This window comes from Protobothrops mucrosquamatus, unplaced genomic scaffold (genome assembly GCF_001527695.2).
Source record: "Protobothrops mucrosquamatus isolate PMUCROS unplaced genomic scaffold, P.Mucros_1.0 scaffold942, whole genome shotgun sequence".
In the NCBI taxonomy this organism is placed as follows: domain Eukaryota; kingdom Metazoa; phylum Chordata; class Lepidosauria; order Squamata; family Viperidae; genus Protobothrops; species Protobothrops mucrosquamatus.
In genome coordinates, this window is record NW_015387190.1 from 975,976 (window position 1) to 995,331 (window position 19,356).

A 19,356-nucleotide genomic window follows, 5' to 3' on the forward strand; every position below is an offset into this window, starting at 1 on the left:
AATGCTCCAGAATTTACAAAAAGGAGTTAGTATCAAAACTGTGAATCATTTGTAGTGAATCTCTGAGTACAAGAAGGACATCTGGAGCTTAAATTAAGCAGCTAGAACATTTGGGCCTTTGAGGTCACATCCTTCCAAAAGACTAGACTACCAACTTCTCATTTACAACAAAAATTAGAAGCACCGGTTTTCTGGAATGCTAGGGAGATAAGAATCAAGGTTAGGAGTGAGGTTGAGAGAAAGGAATAGAATCTAATCAAGGAGAACAGAAGAAATTCAAACGTTAGGAAGCTGGGTTATGTTGCACATCTCTTTTAATTCACTATAAATAGTGCCAATTAGACAATGATGAAAAAAGAAGTAAGGTGACGTTAAACATTCTGGGGAAAGCATGAAATCCACAGTAAATAACTCACTTGTTGAATTGTTTGATTTAGTTCCATAAAGACATTTTAAATGGCCTAATGGCACCATCTGCAGCCTAGGAATAATATTACAAGGACATTCAAACTTTTTTTTCCCCTCCCTTCTGTTCAGTTGTTGTCTGATTCTTGGATAAGTCTCTGCTGTTTTCAGAAGTGGTTCGCCATTGCCTTCTTCTTAGGGCTGAGTAAGAGGGGCTGGCTCAAGGTCACACAGCCATCTTTTATGCCAGATGGTTTTCATGGCTAAGGCGGGACTAGAAGTCACCGTCTCCTGGTGATTGCCCAGTCACCCAGCTACTTTCAGGCCTAACATGGGACTAGAACTCACTGTCTCCTGGTGATTGGCCCAAAGTCACCGTGCTGGCTTTCACGCCTAAGGCAGGACTAGAACTCATGGTCTCCTGGTGATTGATCCAAAGTTACCCAGACGGTTTTCATGGCTAAGACAGGACTAGAACTCATGGTCTCCTGGTGATTGGCCCAAGGCCACAGAACCGGCTTTCATGCCTAAGGCAGAATAAGAGCTGCTTTTTGACCCATTAACTTCTTTTTAAAATGTTGGTTTATTCTTGTTTTCCGGTTTGGAAAATCCTTAGTCTTTTTGTCAAAGTATTGCGCTGTGTCCAGATGAAGTGGTTAAGTTCATGATGGGAGCCTGGCCAAGTGGAAAGTGACACAGACTGAAGGGCCAATGCAGTTGGAGAAGAGCAAACAAGAAAGGAAACACATTCTTAATTTTTCCTATTGTAATCAACATTTACTCTTGGACTGTGTCCATATCAAAATTCTGATCTGATCCGAAAGGAATTCCAGATCGCTGCGTTCCCACAACTTCTCTCCAGCCTCCATCGCTGAGGATAATGCCTGCAATTGCCTGCTTGCTGCACACAGGCTTCCTTCTGCCAGATTCTGTTCAGACCCCAGCTGGGATGTTCCTCTCTTCTCCATTAAACCCATATCAAATGGGGGGAGGTGGAGAAGAATTATCTTCGGCTGATAGTTCAGACTGACCAGGGGTAAATGGAATATTTTGTCCTGTCAACAGATTCCTCCTCATCTCTGCAAGTTTACCTGAGAGATGCTGTTGGATTTTGAGTTTTGAAAACTTTACAGTCAATTGTAGTTATTCTAGATAGATGAGAGGGACAGTGAAAGAGATGATAGATAGATAAACGATAGATAGATAGATAGATAGATAGATAGATAGATAGAGAGAGAGAGAGAGAGAGGATACCCAGAGATATAATCAATAGATAATAGATGGAGAGAGAGAGAGGATGACAGACAGAGATAGAGATAATCAATAATGATGGAAAGAAAGAGATAGATAGATAGATAGATAGATAGATAGATAGATAGATAGATACATAGATACATAGATACATAGATGATAGATAGATAGACAGACAGACAGACAGACAGACAGACATAAATAGAATGATAGATGTAATCAATAGATGATTGATGGAAAGAGAGAGATACGATAGACATAATAGATGATAGATAGATAGATAGATAGATAGATAGATAGATAGATAGATAGATAGATAGATAGATAATGGATGGATAGACAGATGAGAGAGAGAGAGAGAGAGAGAAGATGATAGATAACAGATAGAAAATAATTAGAAGAGTGGAGGGAAGGGAAGAGAAGAGAAGAATGTTTTTTATTTATAAACCATCCATTCATTCAGGAGCTGGGCACCCATCCCTTAAATTCAAAAATAAACACCTCCAATCCACGCCAGGCGTCTGATCCAGTCAAACAAGAGGGCCTTTGTTATCGCCCGCAGCTCTTATTCCCCCCCCCCCAGAGATAAAACCTTTTCAGCAGGCCTAGGGCACCATTTACAGAAAGCAGATACCAGCCAGAGAATCCTCCGTGGTTCTCACTCAGCTCTGCTAAAGAAATAATTTGTGATGCTAATGCCCAAGGATTGGGGGGGGGGAGGGAGAGCCAAAAGGGCCCCTGATGGAAGAAGGAGGGGGAAAAAGGCCAAATACATTTCAAAGCACAGAAAAGTAAAAATGAGCTGTCAGAACATATTGGCTCTCAAAAGGGGGGGGGGAATTTCCCCTGTTCCTCTTAAATGCTCCTTTCCCACGCTCTGCGAGAATTTTGCATTCTCTCTCCAGACTTCCCGGCCAATCCAACAGATGAAAAGATTCACGGTCCAGGCTGAGCTCTTTGGTCAGCCACTCCAGACCAAATAAAAAAAATAAAAAAAAAATAAAATAAAAATTCTTCCCAGAAGCTTTTCATAATTCTCCAGCAGCATTTACACATTCCGCTCTCCCTCCCCGTGCGATTACCATTTTTCCTAAACAGAGCAAAGCCCAAGCATATGTCTTTGCAATATGTTGCAGATGCCGAATTAAAGGACAGAGAGAGGGGGAGAGAGAAACAAAACAAAAAGAAAAGAAAAAAACTGTGTCCAGTGATGGAGAAGGAAGCCGGCTAGAAATAAATAAACCTTGATGTTCCTAATTAGAAAGTTCTCCAGAATTTAAGAGGAAGATCAAAGGCATCGTAGAAGTGAAAGAGGAAGGATAAAAATGGATAACAGGAAGATTGTGTTTAGAGAGAATGTGTGTTTGGAGAAAGTGTGGATGGAGGCGGTCCTCGACTTAACAACCATTCATTTAGTGACCGTTCAAAGTTGCAGCGTCACTGAAAAAAGTGACTCATGACCGTTTTTCACACCGTTGCACCATCCCCAGCGTCACGTCATCAAAATTCAGACGTTTGGCCACTGACTCATATTTATGACAGTGAAAGAAAGAAAGAAAGAAAGAAAGAAAGAAAGAAAGAAAGAAAGAAAGAAAGAAAAAAAATGAGAGAAAGAGACAGAAAACATGAAATGAATGAAAGAGAAAGAAAGAAATGAAAGAGAAAGACGAAAGAAAGAAAGAAAGAAAATGAGAGAAAGAAAGAAAATGAGAGAAAGAGACAGAAAACGTGAAATGAATAAAAGAGAAAGAAAGAAATGAAAGAGAAAGACGAAAGAAAGAAAGAAAGAAAGAAAATGAGAGAAAGAAAGAGACAGAAAACATGAAATGAATGAAAGAGAAAGAAAGAAAAGAAAGGAAAGAAAGAAAGAAAGAAAGAAAATGAGAGAAAGAAAGAGACAGAAAACATGAAATGAATGAAAGAGAAAGAAAGAAATGAAAGAGAAAGAAGAAAGGNGGGGGGGGGGGGGAGGGAGAGCCAAAAGGGCCCCTGATGGAAGAAGGAGGGGAAAAAAGGCCAAATACATTTCAAAGCACAGAAAAGTAAAAATGAGCTGTCGGAACATATTGGCTCTCAAAAGGGGAGGGGGAAGAGTTTCCCCTGTTCCTCTTAAATGCTCCTTTCCCACGCTCTGCGAGAATTTTGCATTCTCTCTCCAGACTTCCCGGCCAATCCAACAGATGAAAAGATTCACGGTCCAGGCTGAGCTCTTTGGTCAGCCACTCCAGACCAAATAAAAAAAAAGTAAAAAAATAAAATAAAAATTCTTCCCAGAAGCTTTTCATAATTCTCCAGCAGCATTTACACATTCCGCTCTCCCTCCCCGTGCGATTACCATTTTTCCTAAACAGAGCAAAGCCCAAGCATATGTCTTTGCAATATGTTGCAGATGCCGAATTAAAAGACAGAGAGAGGGGGAGAGAGAAACAAAACAAAAAGAAAAGAAAAAAACCGTGTCCAGTGATGGAGAAGGAAGCCGGCTAGAAATAAATAAACCTTGATGTTCCTAATTAGAAAGTTCTCCAGAATTTAAGAGGAAGATCAAAGGCATCGTAGAAGTGAAAGAGGAAGGATAAAAATGGATAACAGGAAGATTGTGTTTAGGGAGAATGTGTGTTTGGAGAAAGTGTGGATGCAGGCGGTCCTCAACTTAACAACCATTCATTTAGGGACCGTTCAAAGTTGCAGCGTCACTGAAAAAAGTGACTCATGACTGTTTTTCACACCGTTGCACCATCCCCAGCGTCATGTCATCAAAATTCAGATGTTTGGCCACTGACTCATATTTATGACAGTGAAAGAAAGAAAGAAAGAAAGAAAGAAAGAAAGAAAGAAAGAAAGAAAGAAAGAAAGAAAGAAAGAAAGAAAGAGAAAGAAAGAAAGAGAAAGAAAGAAAGAAAGAAAGAAAATGAGAGAAAGAGACAGAAAACATGAAATGAATGAAAGAGAAAGAAAGAAATGAAAAAGACGAAAGAAAGAAAGAAAGAAAGAAAGAAAGAAAATGAGAGAAAGAAAGAGACAGAAAACATGAAATGAATGAAAGAGAAAGAAAGAAAAGAAAGGAAAGAAAGAAAGAAAATGAGAGAAAGAAAGAGACAGAAAACATGAAATGAATGAAAGAGAAAGAAAGAAATGAAAGAGAAAGAAGAAAGGAAAGAAAGAAAGAAAGAAAGAAAGAAAGAAAGAAAGAAAGAAAATGAGAGAAAGAAAGAGACAGAAAACATGAAATGAATGAAAGAGAAAGAAAGAAATGAAAGAGAAAGAAGAAAGAAAAAGAAAGAAAAAAAGAAAAAGAAAGAAAGAAAGAAAGAAAGAAAGAAAGAAAAAGAGAAAGAAAGAAAGAAAAGAAAAGAAAAAAACCTTCAGACTGTTATTTTATAAATGATTCACAAGATGCAATCCTGGCGCTTGCGAATTGTCCATTTGTGAAATCACTTTGTGCCTTCTGGGGAAAGGCACAAGAAAAAACACAAGTGTGAAATTACAATTACTTTTTGCAGTTCTCCATAAAGAGACTTGCGCAGGGCGAAAGAGCAGACGGCCCCCCTCCTGCTTTGGGGTGAAACCCCAGCATGGCTTTTCAGGGGTCATTTGTCTCTTGTTGAAGCACCGGGATGTTTGCAGAAACCAATCAAGGATGCCGACCCCTCTGGAATCCTAATCAGATCAGCTCACTCACGGATTCTTCTTCTTTTTTAAATTTGGATCGCATTTTTATTTTCCTAAGGTGGGCGACTCTGCTGGTCCTTTGCTTTGAACTGGGTAGAAAGAAAAACTACAGGTGGTCCTCAACGTCCGGTGGTCACAATTCAGCCCAAAATTTACATTGCTAAGCGAGACGTTTCTTAAGTGAATTTTGCCCCGTTTTACGACCTTTCTTGCCACAGTTGTTAAGTGAATCACTGCGGTTGCTAAATGAGTCACACAGTCATTAAGTGAATCTGGCTCCCCCCATTGACTTTGCTGGTCTTGTGATCCCACAGCAATGCGCCGATCATAAATACGAATCCGTAGCCAAGCGTCTGAATTTTGATCCCGTGACCCGGTCGTAAGGGTGAAAAATGTGTGGCAAGTCACTTTTCAGTGCTGTTGTGACTTTGAACGGTCACTAAACGAACCGTTGTAAGTCAAGGACCACCTGTCAAGGTGATGGTTGTGAGGAGCTGTCTTTTCAGCACCAGAGTTTCTCCACTGGTGTCCGTGCACTTTAGGATCGCCAGACCCCCACAAGAAGAAAAACAACCAGGTGCTCCCTAACCTGACCCACTTTATTCCACTTAAAGTGACCTGCGGTGCACAGAGAGTTTTACACACACACACACACACACACACATGGACAGGAGGAAGAAAAGCGATGGTCCCTGGGCAGAGAGCACAAAATGGCTTTAGAGAGGGTTGAGCAAGGAAGGGGGGGAGGCTGGGTGTGCAGCGCACCAAACTGGGGTGTGGCAGAGAAGTGTATGCGTGTGATCAGGGCTTTCAAGGGAGGGGCATCCATGTGTGCGGGGACTGGAGGAGAGTCACAGCTGAGGATTGTGTGTTTATACACACACACACACACACACACGACACACCAAGGTGACTGGTATTCTGTCTCCTGGAGAAAATAAAAGGTAAGATTAGATAGATAGATAGATAGATAGATAGATAGATAGATAGATAGATAGATAGATAGATAGATAGATAGATGATAGACAGACAGACAGACAGACAGACAGAGGGAGAGATGGAGAAATAGACAAAGACAATAGATGACAGATGGAGAGAGAGAGAGAGAGAGAGAAAATAGAGATATAATCAATAAATAATGGAGAGAGAGAGAGATAGGATGACAGAGATAGAGATAATTAATAGATGGAAAGAGATAAGATAAAATAAGATAAAATATTTATTATCACTTTTCCTGCGTACACACTGGCACACATTAAAAAACATGCACATCCTTTTGTGATGGTTTGGACCCGCATGCTGTGAAGCGTGTGAGCGTGTTTGTGTATGTGCGCTCAATCATTGCAACTGAGTGAGCTGTGTCAGGGAGAGACAAACTCTGCAGTGCAAAGTCGGGGTCTCGATGACCAAGTGAGACATTGTTATTTGCGGGGGGAGGGGGGCAGAGGAGGCAAAATTGGATGGCTGCAGATCGTGACCGGTTGGTTGGGGGTGTCGCCTGCACGTGTGAAGAGCGTTTGCTGTGCTTCGGTGAGTGTGGAAGGCATGCCCTCGGCAGAGGCTGAGGAAGCCCAGTTGTTTTGCTGCAGACATCTTCCAGCGAGCCTCCCCTCGGCTACCAGCTCCGTCTCTGCTCCGAGTAAGTCCATTTGTTTCTAAGGGGGGAGTAAAAAGGGGGATCCAGGAGACAGGCAGGCAGGCAGCGGAGTCTGCTTTATTTCCTATTGTTTGGAAATAAAGCATTAGAAGTTGCAGACAAAGAATATTCCGAGATAGTTGGATCCTGCCCTTCTTCTCAAGAAACCCAGAGGGCTGATGCCTTCCCTATCTCCTGTTTCCACTAGTCCTGGGAAGAGAAAAAGAAAAAAGAAAAGAAAGAAAGAAAGAAAGAAAGAAGGAAGGAAGGAAGAAAAGAGAGAGAGAAAGAAAGAAAGAAAGAGAAAGAAAGAAAAAGAAAGAAAGAAAAAAGAAAAGAAAAGAAAGAAAAAGAGAAAAGGAAAGAGAAGGAAGGAAGGGAAGTAGGGAAGGGAAGGAAGGAAGGAAAGAAGGAAGGACTGAAAGGGACCTTAGAGGTCTTCTAGTCCAACCCCCTACTCAGGCAGGAAACCTCCTAGACCATTTCAGACAAATACTTGTCCAATCTCTTCTTAAAACCCCCAGAGTTGGAGCACCCCCAACTTCTGGAGGCAGGTCTTTCCACTGAAGGAAGAAAGAAAACTGTTTATTTCAGGGGTCTTTATGGGAAGATTGGCTACACTTTCTTAGCTGATGTCCTACCTTTTCATTAAAAAAAAAAAGTCCTCCTGAGAGTAAACTAACCCTTCCTTCTTCTTGAAGTCTCTGCTCTTCCCTCTCAAACCTGAATAGCTCCTTCTGAGCTTGCCCAGGTCATAACCATGTCATTCCTCTCCATCATCCCCAACAGCTATGAACCTCTCCTTCAGCCTCACCTTTCTTGGGAGCCACCTGGAGCCCTGGATGCCGGCCAACCTGTCTTTGTCGGGACAGCTGAACAGGAGCCGAGGGATGGGCTGGGAGGAGCTAGAGAAGCTGCTTTTCCTCTTCAATGACGATCCGGTCATCATCGGCCTCACCATCCTGTACCTGGTGTCCTTCTTGGTGGGGCTGGTCGGCAACGTCATGTCACTCCGGATGCTGACCCGGAAACGGAGCAACAACATGCCCAGCCTGAATGCCACCCGGAGTCTCCTGATCAACTTGGCTATCTGCGACCTGATGGTGGTCTGCATCTGCCTGCCCATCACGACCGGGAACTTGATCTACAAAGCGTGGGTCTACGGAGACTTGCTGTGCAGGGCAACGCCATTCATCCAGGCCGTCGCCGTCTCAGCCAGCATCCTCAGCCTGACGGTGATCAGCTTGAACCGCTATTACAACGTGCACAACCCCCTCAAAGCCCGGTCCTTCTTCACCCGGAGGAAGATCTTGAATACCATCCTGATGGTTTGGGTCTTGTCTTCAGGCATCAGCATGCCTCTTATATTTATGAACAAACGAGAGGAGATCGGGGTGGGGTCCGACCTGCCGTTGGTGTTCCCCATTTGCCGGGAAGTGTGGCCCCGGGAAGAGCTGAAGCAAACCTACAATTTCTTCCTCTTCTGCACTCTCTACTGCTTGCCGGTCTCCTTCAACATGGTCATCTGCTACTTGACTGTCCATCGGCTCTGGAGCCCCACCAGCACCCTGAGAGACTGCGGTGGTGCCTTGAAGCAGACCTTGCTGGCTTCCAGGTTGAAGATCCGCCGGAAGGTGGTTCAAATGGTCATCGCCTTAGTCCTCCTCTTTGCCATTTCCTGGCTGCCCATTTACCTGGTGGACATCTGGATAGAGTTCCACAGCCCCAAGTCCTTGTGGGATGAGGAACCATCTCCTTTGGTCCTGCAACTGCGAGCTTTTTCTCAATGGCTTAGCCTCACCAACTCCAGTCTCAACCCCATCTGCTACTGTTTTCTGGGCGACCTCTACAGATCGGCTAAGGAAATGAGGAGCAGATACCAAAAGAAGGTGGCTTCTCTTCTCAGCTTCTCTCCCTCCCGAAAGAGCTGGCCACCTTCTGTTCCTGAGATGCTTTCTTACAGGAGGTCTATGGACTCAGCTAAAAAAGAATCGGACCTTGCAACAGGAAGAGAAGGCCACAGAGGCCACAGCCACAGCTGCAGAGACCTTGCCTAAGATGCTATTTCATATGTATCCGTCTTTATCAACTAGGGATGGCCAATGGTGTGTTGGCGAAGAAGCATCTTCCTACAAGGGTTGAAGTTTCCACTTGTGCATCTTCCCTGGATGGGAGCACCTTCCTGAAGCCGATCGAAGAGAATATTTGTAGCTCAGATTTGAACTGGGGGGTCCTTGGTGCGCTCTCTGAGCTTGGTTGTTTTCTTCCAGACATTTCACGAGCCTACTAGGGCAGAGGTCCCCAACCTTTTGGGTCACCAGGGACCGGTTCCGTGGAGAGAGGTTTTTCCACGGACAGGAGGGTGCGTGGTTTTGTGTGCTGCCTGCATCTCGTGGATGGGACTTTGCTTGTTTTTGTGGACCAATTGCTGGCATGCTGTGACTCGGTGCTGGTCCACGGACTGGGGGTTGGGGACCCCTGTACTAGGGAACATCATCAATGCTAGAAGGGAGTGGAGGTTGCAGAGAGGAGGAGGAGGAGGAAGAAGAGGAGGAGGGGGGAAAGAAGAAGAGGAGGAGGAGGAGGAGGAGGAGGAGGAGGAGGAGGAGGAGATGGTGGAGAAGGGAAGGAGAAGGACTGTGGGATCCTTGGTGCTCTCTGAGCTTGGTGGTTTTCTTGCTGACATCTCCTGACCCAACTAGGTAACTTTATCAGTGCTTCTGGAAGGGAAGACAGTGAATTGAAGACAGGATCTGAACACTTGCAGAGATGATAAGAGCCCCAACATGCTCAATTTTATCTGTTAATTGCAAGGTTTTGGAGTCTCTCCAAGAACCAAAGTACCCCAAGGAACATTTTTGGTAAAGTCATTTTTCTCCATTTTCATCTTTTACAGTCCCTTTAAACGCCCAGGGTTCCTGCAGATGCAATTTACATTAGATGTCTTCTGCCTGCAGCTGATAGAAATTTAATTCCATTATCACATAACATTAGAGTTCAAAGGCAATTTTACCTCTAACTCAGAATCAAGTGCTCCTAGTATAAATTCTTGTAAAAAAAAGAAAAGAAAAACGCTTTCTCCTAGGAAAGAAAGTCAGCTTTGGATAGAAAAAAAGGCTGGGTCTTCTCTCTTTAGGGAAATTTTTTAAAAAGGCTACCGTAGAATTAAATTTATAGTTTGGGGTCTCTTTTATCTGGTATCCAGTTGTAAGGCGTCTACAGTCAATTAATTGCTCTTTTCACTAAGAATCCTGGCTACTAACATTGATAAAGATGATAAAGGTAGCACACAAATAAATAAACAGCTTCTCCACCTGCTAAAACGTCTTGAAACCTGTGTTATGGAAAAAGACAAATGCTGAGAGTTTACGGTGTGTGTATGTCTGAATTCCAATCAAACATTTAAATTTCCCTGTCACTCTAGAGACCAAGGAATGGAAACGACAGAATCTGGAATTAATGACCCGAAAAGAGATGAAACTGACACACAACCCTGAAGTTGTCAGGTATGTGCTAATGTCCCATGATAAAAGCTGGGATGTTGAAGTTAATCAATCTTTTCACTCACTCCCCCTGCAAACAAAGCTCAAGGACATTAAAAAGCTATTTGCTGAGAGATGAAATGGAATCGCATTTGGTTTCCCATGACACCCAAATATCGCCTGCCAGGTATTTTCATATCTCGGGCCGGTGCAGCAGGACTCAAAGCTGGAAGATGATACAGCATCCATCAAGTCAGCTGCCATCAAACAGGAGAGAGTCAGAAGGAAGAGACGCCTCTCTCGATAAGGGGGTAGAGCTGGAAGGGACCTTGGAGGTCTTCTAGTCCAGCCCCCTGCTCAAGCAGGAGAACCTATATCATCTCAGACAAGTGACTGTCCAGCCTCTTCTTAAAAACCTCCAGTGATGGAACGCCCACAATAGAAAGATTAGTATTTCTGATTTTGGTTTCGTGGTCCAGGCTGCCTCAAAGGCCTAGCCAATACACAATAAAAATAGAATAGAGTTAGAAGGGACCTTGGAGGTCTTCTAGTCCAGCCCCCTGCTCAAGCAGGAGAACCTATATCATCTCAGACAAGTGACTGTCCAGCCTCTTCTTAAAAACCTCCAGTGATGGAACGCCCACAATAGAAAGATTAGTATTTCTGATTTTGGTTTCGTGGTCCAGGCTGCCTCAAAGGCCTAGCCAATACATAATAAAAATAGAATAGAGTTAGAAGGGACCTTGGAGGTCTTCTAGTCTAGCCTCCTGCTCAAGCAGGCGAACCTATACCATCTCAGACAGGTGATTGTCTAGTTAGTAGTATCTTCTTAAATACTTCCAGTGATGGAGCGCCCACGATTTCTGGAGGCAAGCTGTTCCACTGGTTAACTGTCCTCACTGTCAGGAAGTTTCTCCTTAATTCTAGGTTGCTTCTGTCTTTGATCAGTTTCCCACCATTGTGTCTTGTCTTGCTCTCTGGTGCTTTGGTGAATAACGTGACCCAAATTAATTATGAAATATTCCCTAAACTTCGATCATGAAAGGACTCCTCATTTCCATGCAGCTTGCTATAGCCTTGGCTCATTTCCCCACAAATCAAGCAAGAAAAACAAACAAACAAACAAGAATCATAAGCCTTTCATTCTCACAAAAACAGGATCTGGTAAAGTCACCTTAAGAGTCTTAGAAGAACATGTTGTCCAAATCCACCCTCTTGTGGCGAGAAGTGGAGATTCTCCACTGGTTGACAAGAGTTCTGGCTAATATTCTTTATTAAGCCCCTAGTTTGAATGTTGGTGTGGAGGAAGAGATAGAGGGACATAGTCCGAGGATCTAAGGTGCTTTAGGAAGGACATAGTTGAGAAAGTGGAGATACGGAGGGCCCTAGAAAGGATTCACAGAAAGAGGGGAGATGGCATGGGGTAGGTTGAGTCACCTTGAGAAGGTAGGGAGACAACTGGAGGAGGAGGAGGAGACCAAGGAAATTTCAACGTGGACTTTACATGGAAGACTGAGAGTGGAGCAGAAAAACTCCAGTGAAGTAGAAAGCCTTTGATCCAGGAGAATTAGAGAAGGAGAGAAAGAATGTTTACACCCCTCCACAAAGTTTCCTTTTAAGATTATATATTTATGTGCCTATCGAAAAGAAATAATTTAGGCTGCTGAGCTGCATATTGTAAATATTAAAAGGAATCCTGTGTCGGAGAGACTGAAAGAAATGAGTCTTTGTCTCTAAAGTCAAAAAGGCCTACATTGTGTTTATCCCCTTGGCTGAGCTCAGCCCTCTGTTCTTTGTGCCCTGGAGAAAGTTCTATATTAATATAGTAAACATAAATATTTGCAGCGGAGAAATTCAGTTTAGGGGAGTGATGGATTAATTTGGGAAATGCTGAGCCAGGATGCTGGTACGGGACTTGAATTTAAATGTTAGGAGACCATGATCATCTCGAACCAACGCCTTCCATCATGGCTAGATGATGGGACTTGTAATCCATCGCAGCTGGTGTGTCAAGGTTCAGGATAGGCTGGATTAAAGTCTCAATCCCATATCGCCCCAGAGTTGGAAACGAATCAAAGCAAGTATCTTCCTCTGCTTGCTAGCTGGGGAATTCTGGGAGTTGAAGTCCACCCATCTTAAAGTTGGCGAAGTTGAGAATCACTGATCATCATCATTTTTACGGCTTGAAATGAGCTTAGCAATTTCCCACCTGTCTCTATGAAGCTTAGGAAACTCTGTTACTGAACTCTTAATTCCAAAAAAAGAGAAATACGCCAATATTTTTACATTCACAGGCTCATTATACCCTACCTTGCAGTGAAAATAGAAATCCCAAATATTGTATGGCGCAGAGAAACGGTACCATAAAAGCTTGAGGTTACTAAGGTTGACCAACGCTGCCCTGGAGTCTTCCATAAATGAGATCATAGCCAGTGGCCATCACAAACTACTGAACGAGCAGACCTTCGCAAAATGCTGGTGTCGTCTTTTAACATGTGAATAATACCGCCTGTGTTAGCAGGATGGCCAGAATAGACTGGGCACTGTAAATTCACTTCTTACTTCTCCAGATACTTCAAAGTTTGCTTTGGTTAGTCCTTTCACAATCCCCCTTTTCATTTTCCTCTAAACCAGTAGCCCTAAATGGGAAGAAAAATCCCAAAGGAATATTTGGGGATATATGAGGTCAACGCCCGTCCAGCTTGTTTTCATCCCCCATAGATGTTGGCCTAGCTGAAGGCTTCCTTGTGTCATTCTGGCCAAGTTGTCGTTCCACAACCCCGCCTTTATTTCCAGGGCAGAAAGCATTCAGCGCAAATAAGGGCCTGTTCCAAAAACCTCATTCATTTCTGCGTTCCAGCAGATGCAAGGAAACAACATGGCTGAACACGGCTATAAATCTCCTCCTCTTGCTAATGCCTCTTCCTTAAAAATAAAAATCCATATTTGACTTGTCTAGACTAGAGGCTCACCCACTACAATGTATCTGCCTGGCTTTCTCTCCCCACATCAATCTTAGACAATAGACCGAGCTGAAGGGGGCTTGACAGGGGAGGAAGATCTTCATGCGCTGAAGGGTTCTTTTTTCAACAGAAGAAAAGAATAAAGCTTAGAGGCCCGAGGTAAACATTCCAGTTTGGTAGGCTACTTATCTGAGATGCTACTGGAGGAGGCATCTCACCTGGGCACTGAAAACATTCACTTGGAGATTGACTGGGTAGAAGATTCTCAGTTCTGAATTTGTTGTGGTGGTCCTTCCTGCTCTTTTGCCCCAACAGGTGAGGGACCTTGGTCCAAAGGACCTCATTGGACCACCAACCCACCTCCCCAAATCTTGAGTTGACTTCATGCACACCAGTAGCCCAAAGAATAACTTCAAGAGAACATCTTCTGCATTCTGGGTGACTTTGTTTTCCTGATTCTGGAAAATATGGAACCGTGAGGGCCAGGACTTTTTTAAGATCTGGAAATCACCCACCACATTCTCTGGTTATAAATTTTAAATTAAGACCAATTAATAGTAACTGCAGAGAAACACGTTGTTCCCTTTGAGGATTTCCAGACCTTTTCTACCCAAGATATTACAAATTGTTCCTGTTTGCCTCTTTAGGACGTATTCCTTAGCCCAAGCACAATTCTTAATTTTGCTTTAAGAAAACCACAATAACGCTCTCTCTCTCTCCCTGCTCTTTCCCAATCGCTTCCATGTTGTGTTCAATAACAAGACTGTCAGAATTGAATATATTCAAGATTGCTTTTTGGCAAATCAACCCTTGTTTATTTTTTTTCCACGCAAAAACCTGAGCAGGCCCTTGCCTTGTTTTTATCCAAGGGTGAGTCACACATTCCAGATTTTGGCAGCAAGCAAAGTTGCAAAAAGCCAGAAGGGAAGATTTATACATCTTATTATCAGCTGCTCCCGATGCAGAGAGTGGAAGCATCTAAGGAGAAATCTAGTTCTTCTGGCTCCAGAGATATACAGACCTGGGTCTCTTTCCACAACATTGGGAGGGGGGAGAAGGAAGGAAGAGGGGGATGCCTGCCAAATTCTGTACAGTTTTTGCCTAAGTGAAATTTCAAGTGTTAAAAGGAATCCCGTACCCTTAAAATGGCCAACACGCTCTAAGATGGGCTGAAATATCCAGTGGCAATTGTGGCAGGGACCTTATTTTACTGGCGTTGGGGTCTTCTGAAATCCCAGCTTCTGCAGAACCATCTTTGAATAGACTCAAATACATCGCCCTAAAGGCTGGTTGCCCCGAAGAATCTTTGCTGGTATTTTTCTGTTAGACCAGGTTTCTGCAAAACTGTAGACGGATCGGCTGACAACGATTCCTGGGAAACAGGATTAAAGATCATGGGACGGTTTGATGAAACAAAAGTTAGAGAGATTCTTCACTCGGATGGCTTCTTCACTAGCAATTGTGGTCTGAGACCGCATTCTCTTGCAAAGTCCATCTGGACTGTGGCAGACTTCACACTATGCTTTTTCTTACCCTTGGATTACAGCCAAAATACAGATCAAGCCATGATTTAGAAGACCAGCGAACCCGGTTAATGATTTTTCCCTGCCATCTTTTCCAAACACCTTTCAAAATAAAACTTTTAGCATTATTTGTGGTGGGGGGGGTGTTTAATAAAAAAAAAAATGAAACTGGCTGGGTGACTTTGAGTCAATCAGCAGGAGACGGTGCGTTCTAGTCCCGCCTTTAGTCGTGAAAGCCAGCTGGATGACTTTGGGCCAATTGCCAGGAGACGGTGCGTTCTAGTCCCGCCATTGGCATGAAAGCCAGCTGGGTGATTTTGGGCCAGTCCCTCTCTCTCAGCCCAACCCAACTCACAGGGTAATTGTTTTTGGGAAAATAGGAGAAGCTATGTAAGATATGTTTGCCACCTTGAGTTTTTTGTAAAAATAATAAAGGCGGGACATGAATAAATAAATTTAGGCATACCACTGCAACCAAGAGTCAGTCAGCTATTCTACTACCAGAGACTCTGCAACATGCTGCATTTTTGTTCACTGTATCCCACCCTCCCGGCTGGGGTTGAGGGGAGACTGAACAGAAGCAACGTAAGAGGACACTTTTTTTTTTGTTCTTCCTTCCCAGAGCAGGCTCTGTATTAAATATATTTTTTAATATATTAATTCTTTCTTTCCATTTGTTTTAAATGCACCAAAGCATCAACATAAAACAGCGGTGGAACCCACCCCATCGTAACGCAACCGTAGAAAATAAGAGGTAAAACTGGACAAAACCAAAGAGGGGTTTTGAGAATCTGTTCCTCAGAAGGTTCAGAAACTCACACCCGAGCAATGTGTTAAAAAAAGGCTGTAGAAAAAGGAACAGTTGTGGAGGTCAACCTGGATGGACCTTATGCTTTGGGGTAGCGGGGGGGGGAGGGGGAAGAGGAAATGGTTCTGTGCGAGAAGCAGACCTGCACGCTCGTGCAGCTCCATTTGCGCCAGTGGCGGGCACTCGCATGCGTGCGTGAAGCTCCACTTGCACGAATGGCATGCACGCTGCTCCATTTGCACGAGTGGCAGGCACTCACGCATGCGTGTGAAGATCCGTTTGTGCCAGGGGTGGGCCTACCCGCCGCTCACACAAATGGAGCTTCACGCAGGCGTGCGAGTGCCCGCCCCTTGTGCAAATGGAGCTGCACGTGCACACACTCGGCTGTTGCTCATGCGGCCCGGTTCTGAGTGGGCCGCGGCCCAGTAACCGGGCGGCAGACCCAGGAGTTGGGGACCCCTGATTTGGGGGACATCAAATAGGGAGGATTCTTTGGGAATTTCGAGCACTCCTCCACCTCCCTCTTGCTCAGTTTTTGAGCAGGTTTTCTGGTTTAGGATATCCAAAAAGTACAAAATCGGCCTCGTACAATTTGTACAGCCGCTGTCGCCACGCCATGGGAATTTTCGCAAACCAGTCCTCCTCCCAACTGTTGGCTGTCCTATTCCGGTAGCTGGGAGGGAAGTGGAGAAGATGGTCCACCTTGAGGAGTTGCAACAGGTAAGTAGCATCTTCGTCCAAGGTCTCCAGTTTCCCAACAAAGTCATACTCGATCTGGCAGGGATGACACAGGCGGTACACCTGCCTCCAATGCTCGTTGAAGGGGGCCAACTTCTCTGTCCGAGGGTCCAGCAAGTACTGGATGAAGTCTGAGAAGGAGACTCGGAAGCCACCGTCAAAGGCTTCGCTCACCGAGGTCGGCAGGCTGCTGTAGTTGGAGTAGAGCTTGAGCATGGGGATGGCAAACCGGCGGTAGAATTCCTCGTTGGCCAGCTCAAATTTGCTGCGGAAGGCCGAGATCAGCCGAACAAAGGGGTCCCGGACGAAGAGGAACTTGGTGTACTTCTTGAGTTTGATCTTCATGAGGTGGCGGGAGAACTTGCCATAGCGACGCCAGAATTTGTTGAAGGTGAAGTGGGTGCTGGTGTTGTGCACGTGCTCGCGGGGTATGTCCAAAGGGTCGACGTAGGGGACCCCTTGATCCATCAAGCTTTCGCTCAGGACAATCATCACCCGCTTCCAGTTGGTGCAAGCCACTTTGGGAACGTAGCAGTAGATGACGCCGTGGCGGTCATCGACAATGAGGTGGTTGAGCTCGTAGTTGGGGATGTCATCAAAGGTCCGCTCCTTTGTTGGGAAGGAGAAGCTGGAATTGGTGCACCAATCCTGCAACATCTGCCGTCTCTCCTTCTGCAAGTTTGCTTGGTCCAGCACCAAGCTGGCCTCCCTGGTGGGCCAGTCGTAGCCTCTGACTTTCTCCTCCAAGTTGCTGGTCCCGGGCTTGCTTGAAGCACGCAAGGGCGGCTTCGGCTTCTCAACCTTCTGGCCGAGATCGGTGTTCTTTTTCAGATCAGAATTTAAAAGGTTCTCCAAAAAGTCATCCACCTCCAGCAGAGAACCTGGGTTGTCCTTCCCCGCTGTGGGGAGCACCTCCTGAGGTCTGGAGAGGGTGGTGTGGAGGTAGAAATGCGCAGTCCCAACATTGTCCCAATAAACGATGATCAACAATATCATGAAAATGGAGCCGAGGACCACCGAGAGACGGAAAAGTCGTGCGTTGGTCATTCTGCCAGGTGGGATCTTCAGCTACTTCCTACTGATCTCATCTCCAACTCAGTGGAAAACCTCTGGAATCCAACATGGCCTTGATGAATGGTCACCACCTGCAAGGGGTACAAGCACAACATGAGTGTTCTTTTTCGTAAACATTAGACAATACAGAACAGGTCAGCCTTTTCCAGCCTAACCTCCTAAAGACAGCCAATGAAATTCTGGAGAATCGGTTGGTATGAACGGGCTCCTGGTTGTTCTTTGAGTTTGGCTGTTTTTGTGCAGATGTTTCATTCCCCATCTAGGTAATATCTTCAGTGGAATCCTTGGTGCTCTCTGGGCTTGGTGGTTTTCCTGCAGACGTTTCATTACCCAGCTACGTAACACCATCAGTGGAGTTTGCTCTCTCAGTGCGTTCCCTACTAGCACTGACGATGTTACCTAGTTGGGTCATGAAACGTCTGCAAGAAAGCAACCAACCTCAGAGACCACCAAGGACCCCACAGTTCTCCTCCTCCTCCCCTCCCTTCTAGCATTGACGATGTTACCTAGTTGGGTAATGAAATGTCTGCAAGAAAACCACCAAGCTCAGAGAACACCAAGGTTCCCACAGTCCTCCTCCTCCTCCTCCTCCTCCTCCTCCTCTTTATAAATCTCCCTCCCTTCTAGCATTGATGTTACCTAGTCAGGTAATGAAACATCTGCAACAAAGCCAGCAAAGGACACCACAATTCAACCACTTTAACCCTGGATTATAAATATTCTCTTCTACTGGTAACATCTTCAGTGCTGCCCTGACGACGCTACCCAGCTGGGCAATGAAATGTCTGCATGAAAACAGCAAGATCAGAAAGCATCACAAATTCCGGTTCAACCCTCAGCTACAGAGAATCTTGTTCTATCTATTTCAGTCTGCAGCACACCTGACATTTTAAAAGGTGGACCCAAACCCAAAATAGAGTAGAACCCATTTCAAACAGTTGTAGATACATCTTGTATTAAAAAAAATTCCGTGCATGGTATTATTTCTCTGGCACTATCACCCTAACCCAGAATTGATTTTTCCCGTTCCAGCTATCTTCGGAGACCAAAGTTCATTCTCTCTTTCCCTGGGGCAATTTTGTTTTATCTCAGTTTCACTGGTTTTTTATTGACAGCCCTTTTCAGAGCTACTTCTCACAAAAGTGAATTTCCCCTCCAGAGATAATGCGATAACCTTTCCCCTTTGACAAACAGGATGGCCACAAATTGGAATTGGCAGCACCGATTTCATCTGCCACAAAATGTTTCTAGGTTTGTTTGCTTTTTTTTTTTTTAATCCACCAGCTCTCCAGGATAAGGGAAGTTCTTCACAAAAATACTTTCCTTTCACACCAAAAGTGACCCACATGCTTCGTCACGCAACAAATGCCTACCCCAAGTCTTCTCCTTCTTGCTGAGTCCTTAGAGCAGGGGTCTTCAAACCTGACAACTTTAAGACTTGTGGTTTTCAGCTCCAAGAATTCCTCATGCTGGTTAAGAAATTCTGGGAGTTGAAGTCCACAAGTCTTAAAAGTTGCCCAGTTTGGAGACCCCTGACCTTAGAACAAGGAGACCATGTGAGAATCAGCTGCCTCCAAGAAGGAAATTGCTTTGAAATTTCAAGACACGCCAAAGAATTGAAGTTTCACAATGCTCGGTTTGACTGGAGGGCAAAGTTTTAAGCAAGCAGCAACGTATTCTTGTTCCTGATCCTTTTTTCTGTCTCCTTTGGAAGACTAAAGAAATCCAGCTTTTCCCTTCTTTAGCCCTAAATCTTTACAACAACTCGGCAAAAGGAATCAAGAACAGATTGAGCAAATTGGAAAGC

General features: G+C 44.5%; 2 protein-coding genes across 2 annotated transcripts; one reads left to right on the plus strand and one right to left on the minus strand.

Annotated features, from left to right (window-relative positions):
* Nucleotides 1-7,752: 7,752 nt before the first annotated feature.
* LOC107290625 (gastrin/cholecystokinin type B receptor-like) lies at nt 7,753-9,018 on the plus strand. Its single transcript, XM_015819524.1, has one exon. The coding sequence runs from the start codon at nt 7,753-7,755 to the stop codon at nt 9,016-9,018; it is 1,266 nt and encodes a 421-aa protein (XP_015675010.1).
* Nucleotides 9,019-16,265: 7,247 nt separating this feature from the next.
* CHST12 (carbohydrate sulfotransferase 12) lies at nt 16,266-17,522 on the minus strand. Its single transcript, XM_015819534.2, has one exon. It carries the CDS (start codon nt 17,520-17,522, stop codon nt 16,266-16,268), a length of 1,257 nt encoding a protein of 418 aa, XP_015675020.1.
* Nucleotides 17,523-19,356: the final 1,834 nt, after the last annotated feature.

What these genes read in the sequence shown, in the direction of transcription:
- LOC107290625 (XM_015819524.1), top strand. Translation starts at nt 7,753, where the DNA reads ATGAACCTCTCCTTCAGCCTCACCTTTCTTGGGAGCCACCTGGAGCCC.
- CHST12 (XM_015819534.2), bottom strand. Translation starts at nt 17,522, where the DNA reads ATGACCAACGCACGACTTTTCCGTCTCTCGGTGGTCCTCGGCTCCATT.